Source organism: Anoplophora glabripennis, unplaced genomic scaffold, assembly GCF_000390285.2.
Source record: "Anoplophora glabripennis isolate ALB-LARVAE unplaced genomic scaffold, Agla_2.0 scaffold1514, whole genome shotgun sequence".
Taxonomy (NCBI): domain Eukaryota; kingdom Metazoa; phylum Arthropoda; class Insecta; order Coleoptera; family Cerambycidae; genus Anoplophora; species Anoplophora glabripennis.
In genome coordinates this window covers 15087-20981 of record NW_019426019.1, presented here as the reverse complement: position 1 = coordinate 20981, position 5895 = coordinate 15087, and the positions used below count along the sequence as shown (strand labels likewise).

The 5895-nt window shown below is 53.3% G+C and overlaps 1 protein-coding gene across 1 annotated transcript; it reads right to left on the bottom strand.

Annotated features, from left to right (window-relative positions):
- Positions 1–56: 56 nt before the first annotated feature.
- On the bottom strand, positions 57–615 carry LOC108914589 (putative uncharacterized protein DDB_G0290521). Its single transcript, XM_018720430.1, has 2 exons — positions 345–615; positions 57–301 (listed from the first exon to the last, which is right to left on the bottom strand). The coding sequence occupies exons 1-2, from the start codon at positions 613–615 to the stop codon at positions 57–59; spliced, it is 516 nt and encodes a 171-aa protein (XP_018575946.1).
- Positions 616–5895: the final 5280 nt, after the last annotated feature.

Below are 5895 nucleotides of genomic sequence, written 5' to 3'. Positions count from 1 at the left end.
GGGGGGGGCTGTCCAACGCTGGCTGCTCCGGTAGTCCGGCTGGCGGCTGGTTGGCTCTACTGGGGGTTGGCCGACGTCCCTGGCCTCTTGTTGGGACGTGGCTGCTGAGTCCTCTTGGTGGGCGGCGGAGAAATAGCGACCATCCTCACTGGACGTCGCTTGCGCCTTATATCAAGGTGTCCGGGAAAATACTGGGTCGGTCGTTTGGTTGGACCGCCTACAGCGGGTGGTGACTGGCTCGGTGGTTTGGTCTCTGCATGTGGCCTAGCATGGCTAGGGCCTGGTGTCGCCTCAGGGTAAGCTATCAGTGGACATGGAGGGCGGTCGTCTTTCAGACGTTAAACCAGTCCGTGGTCCGTAGGTTGCCGTCTCGGTTGGCTGGTTGGTTTTATTAACGGGTGGTGGCTGGCTCGGGGTTTTGGTCTCTGCATGTGGCCTAGCATGGCTAGGGCCTGGTGTCGCCTCAGGGTAGGCTATCAGTGGACATGGAGGGCTGTCGTCGTCCAGACGTTGGACCCGTCCATGGTCCGTAGGTTGCCGTCCTGGTTGGCTGGTTGGTTTTATTAGCAGATGGTGGCTGGCTCGGGGGTTTGGTCTCTGCATGTGGCCTAGCATGGCTAGGGCCTGGTGTCGCCTCAGGGTAGGCTATCAGTGGACATGGAGGGCGGTCGTCGTCCAGACGTTAGACCCATCCATGGTCCGTAGGTTGCCGTCCTGGTTGGCTGATTGGCTTTATTAGCGGGCCGGGGTGGAGACCGTCCTGGTCTTGGGCCTCGATATGGGGTAGTCGTGGCGGCTCTGTTGGCCGGTCGAGATGTGGACTGTCCTGGACCTGGGCCCCGACTTGGGGTGCCGCTGGCTCTATTGGCTGGCCGGGGTGTAGGTCATCCAGACCTTGGTCCTCGGTTTCTGCGGCTTCCGGTGGTGGCATCTCTGACCTTCCAGGTAGACGGTCAGACGTGGCAATTCGGCATTGGCTGGGACGACCTCAGTGGTATTGTTGTTGAGGTCGCCGACAAGGGCTTCAACATCCATGTTGTCGAAGGGATTTGGTTCGATTGCCGAGAGAGGCGATTCGACAATCGGACCTGGATGTTGGAGGCTCACTGCCTCGGTGGCTGGAGCCCTGGCTGAGGTCTGGCTCGGAGCTGCAACAGGTTGGCTTGGGGCCGGACGGGTACTGGTGTTCAGTTGAGCTTGGATGGCTAGGTTCAAAGCCTGCAGAAGCTCGACGGTGCTTGGCGTAGAGGTCTGCGGTATAGGAGGTCCAGGTTGGGACGGTGGTCCTTGATGCTGGTAATTATGGAAGGACACCTCGCTGTCCAGCAGGGAAGGCCTCAAAGGCACTTGTGGTGGGGTACCAGGTAGATACGGTGATGGCTCCATGTCGGATGGTTTTAAAAAAAATTTTATTTATTTATTTTTTTAATTTTGTTGGATTTATTTTTTTTATTTTATTTTATTTTTTATTTTTTATTTTTTAATTTTTATTTTTTATTTTTTATTTTTTATTTTTTATTTTTTATATTTTATTTTTTATTTTTTATTTTTTATTTTTTATTTTTTATTTTTTATTGTTTATTTTTTATTTTTTATTTGTTGGATTTATTTTTTTTATTTATTTATTTTTATTTTTTTTGTTTTTGTTTTTTCAAAAATGGTCTTCAGACCTAGGGTGGACCTGGTGGACCTGGAGCGGACCTGGGGCTATGCCTGGTGTAGGCCTAGTGGACCCTGATGGACCTGGACTAGACGTAGTGGACCCGGATTGGACCTAGTATGAGCCTGGAGGACCTGGAGCGGACCTGGTGCGGACCTGGTGGATCTGGAGTATGCCTGGTGTAGGCCTAGTGGACCCTGATGGACCTGGACTAGACGTAGTGGACCTGGATCGGACCTAGTGTGATCCTGGAGGACCTGGAGCGGACCTGGTGCGGACCTGGTGGACCTGGAGTATGCCTGGTGGAGGCTTGGTGGAGCCTTGTGGACTTAGGGTGGACGTAGTAGACCTGGAGTAGGCCTAACGTGGACGTAGTGGACCTGGTGGACCTGGATTGGACCTGGTGGAAGCCTAGTGGACCTGGACTAGGCCTGGTAGTCGTCGAAGATGCTTCGCTGGGATCGCAAAAACTACCTAACAACACCTGCTCCACCTCCTTGGGACCTGCTCCACTCGGCAGACTGCACTAAGAAGCGCGAGACTCCGGCAAAGTGCGCCAACTGCGGTGGCGAACATCCTACCGTGGATGCCCTAGCTTCCCTAAGAAGACGACAGGCAGCAAAAATCAGCAGCGCAAAGAGGACCCCCAAGCCGACAAAACATAGGCTAAGTTCGCACACCCCCGAAGGTGACTGCAGCGAAGAGCTTCGCCGACGCCGCCAGACCAAAGCAGGCCCCCGCCGCGGCACACAAGGGGGGGCCCAAAACCGACAGGAGTGCGGAACCTGCAAATGTGGCCAGCATGCTGGCACAGATGCGGGAGATGTACTCCGCCATGTCGGCTTTTTTCAGTAAAATTCCATCTCTGTTACAGGAGTAAATGGACCCTCCGACTAGTGTGCAGTCCCTCAGAATTGCTTCCTAGAATGATGACGTACTACGGTGCAGTTGGAAGACCAGGCGTGTTGGATATCGCTTTGCTTAGGGCAATACCGATGGCCGCCGATCTGGCGACGCACTACGAGGGGGCGACGAGCCATGCCCCCATTCTCCTAACCTTAGGAGACGAGCGTCGCTGCGAGGACACCGTTGCCAAGCGGCGGACCGACTGGGGTCTATTCCGCGCAGAAATGCAACGAATATGCGCACCATTTCCGGTCGTCCGCGAAGCAGCGGACCTCGAGGCTGCCATCGCGAGCCTTGAGACGGATATCCACACCGCCTTGGAAGCCAGCACCAGGGAGACGACGGAGAGGAGGATAGCGAACTATGCAGGTGAGTTACCTCTTATGTTGCAGGACCTAATAAGAGAAAAACGTGCGGCGAAAAGAAGAGCCACGAGGACAGCACACCCCCGGGATAAGTAGATGTTAAACCAGCTGAACCGGAGTGTAAAAGCGGCCCTAGAGGAGCACTACCAGGACTCGTGGCAACGACATCTGGAGTCACTGAACCCCGAAGATCGCAGCCTATGGACGATGCAACGGGCGCTGAGGATCACCCGGAAGCCTATGCCTCCGATTCACGGAGAGAACGGGATCGCCTACACTAGGTATGAAAAGGCCGAGGCAATCGCCGACAGCCTGGAATTACAGTGTAGGGAAAACCTTCTCGACGACGAAGACGAGGACCATGCCGACGAGGTGGAACGACGCGTACGGCGCTACAGACGCCAACTCGACAGGGACGACATTAGGCCGGCGACACCCGAGGAGGTGAGGGACATCCTGCGGCGCCTTAACCCCCGCAAGGCACCCGGATGTGACCAGATCGGAAACCGAATACTCAGAAAGCTCCCCCACAAGGGAGTGATGGCGCTGCTCAACAACGTCAACGCCATCCTGAGACTGCGAAGATTCCGCGCCAGGTGGAAGAAAGCCGACGTCATCTTCTTCCCGAAACCAGGTAAGAATCTAACCTTTGCTGCCAGTTACAGGCCCATCAGTCTCCTGCCGATGATGAGCAAGGTAGCGGAGAGGATTATCCTGACCAGACTGCGTGAGAGCTCGGAAGAATTGCGAGTCATCCCCGACGAACAATTCGCCTACCGCAGCGGACACTCAACGGAGCAGCAGATTCTCAGGTTAGTAGAACATCTGTCCGCAGGTTTCAACAACCGAGAATCCACCGTGGCAGTCTTCCTGGACGTCGCCAAGGCCTTCGACAGGGTCTGGCACGATGGGCTTCTGGCTAAGATGCTCGACTTTGGCTACCCTATCGGACTGGTCAAATTGGTGGAGTCCTTCCTTAGAGGCAGGAAGCTGCGTGCGAAGGTGGAAGGGGCCCTATCCACCTATCGAGACGTCGAGGCAGGCGTCCCCCAAGGAGCCGTGCTATCACCGCACCTATTCAACATCTATACATCCGACATGCCCAGGACAGAGCGCACTACCGTGTGCCTCTACGCCGATGACACCGCCATAACGGCGCGTTCAATGAACCCCGATATGGCGAAGAGGTACCTCCAAAGAGCTGTAAGCCAACTAGAGGACTGGTGCAACAGGTGGAAGGTGGCGATCAATCCGGAGAAAAGCACAGGTATTATGCTTTCTCGTAGGTACCGAACGCGCCCCCAGGGACACGTGAAGTTCAACGGAGAAGACATCCAGTGGGCGACCACCGTCAAGTACCTAGGGTAACCCTGGATCGCACGCTGACGTGGAAGCCGCACGTCGACGCTGTGACCCGCAAAGCGAAGATGGTGAGGGCAAAGCTTTATCCGCTTCTGTGCAGGGACAGCCGCCAGTAAAGAGCGATAATCCCGCTCGACCCCGCTCCATCTGAGGTCATTTTTCCTGCCAAGGATATTGGCGCGCGCGCTCGGGAGCTCACTTCGATTTAGGGCATCGTTGTGCATAGAGCTCCCCAGAGAGGCTTTGGCTAAGTTCTCCTGGTGAACTTAAAGATAAGAATTCGTTTTATCGGTCTGGGACCTAGGTAGTAATAATAAGGGGAACATATAAGTTTTTTCTTTGGATAAGAAAAAGGGGAAAAAAGAGAATAAAGGAAAAAGAAAGTTCCTTTGGGAAAGTAAAGTAAAAAAGAAAAAGGCCAAAAGAAAATTGGGAGGAAAACAAACATAAATCTCCAAGGGAAAAGAACAACTCTAAACCGAGTTGAAAAGAGATCTTAGATCCAAGTTTGAAGCTAGCTGTAAATAGCTTCACCCCCAGTTATCTTAGGATAACTTCTAAAGAATTCGTGAACTTAGTCTACATTTGAAAAATAATTTCGCATCAGGTTTTTCGCGTCTGGATTCGTCCGATCTGCGACTCGCATGCTACAGTCTACCGCGAGTAACGACGCGATGTGGGATTATACGGTCGACGAGACGCCAGCGAGGGTTCTGGGTAATCCCGAGGTAGAAACCCAGTGGCGCCCAGAAAATAACACGGAAACACTAGAAACGACCAGAACTATGGACACGAGTCTGGTTCTTGTGGAGGCTGTGCGGAGCCTAACTCAAGAGGTAGCGGCATTAAAAGTATTAACTATTTCGCCGGTTCGCGACGTCGAGTTAGATTGTGAGTTCTCGGGAAAAGATATTGAACAACCAGCGGTGTTCATCCAGCGACTTGAGAGACATTTGTGCGAAAACCGAAATCCAACGAATAAAATTGCGTCTGTCGTGCGGCGCGTGTTAGAGGGCGAAGCCCTGAGTTGGTTTAAGTGGATTGAACGACCGGAATTACCATGGGAGATCTTTAAAGCGCAATTCCTCGCGAAGTATGATTCGTTGGCCACGCGGGCAAATTTGAGAAAGCAGTTGTCCGGGCGACCGCAGTTCCCAGATGAATCGGCTTATAGTTTCACGATGGAAAAGTGGGCACTATTCCAACGGTTAGCGCCTGAAACGCCAACGCAAGAACGTACGTCTTTAATATTGGAGTTATTAAGGCCGGCAACGCGAGTAATTCTGCGAGGTTGGGTCTTCTTCAGCCTGGAGACCTTGCTAGAAGTCGTGGGTCAAATGGAGGGCGATTTACGAGAAGACCGCTCGCGGGGTCAACTGCGATCTACGCCACCGGCACCACCGCCCAGAGAAGTACGTAGAGCGCAACCAGGAACGAGAGACTGTTATAATTGCGGGGGTGATCACTTCGTTCGCGATTGCCCACAACAGCGGCAGGGAAACGGTCCCGGGGCCGCGGTACGTACAATGGTAGCGAGCCTGAAGAGAGTTTCGTTTTTATTTTCGTTATTTTGTACCATTTGTGTTTGTTTTATACAGAGTG

What these genes read in the sequence shown, in the direction of transcription:
- LOC108914589 (XM_018720430.1), bottom strand. Translation starts at nt 615, where the DNA reads ATGCTAGGCCACATGCAGAGACCAAACCCCCGAGCCAGCCACCATCTG. An exon ending in AACCTACGGACCACGGACTG is followed by an intron (nt 302 to 344) that starts GTTTAACGTCTG and finishes GTCCACTGATAG; the next exon opens with CTTACCCTGAGGCGACACCA.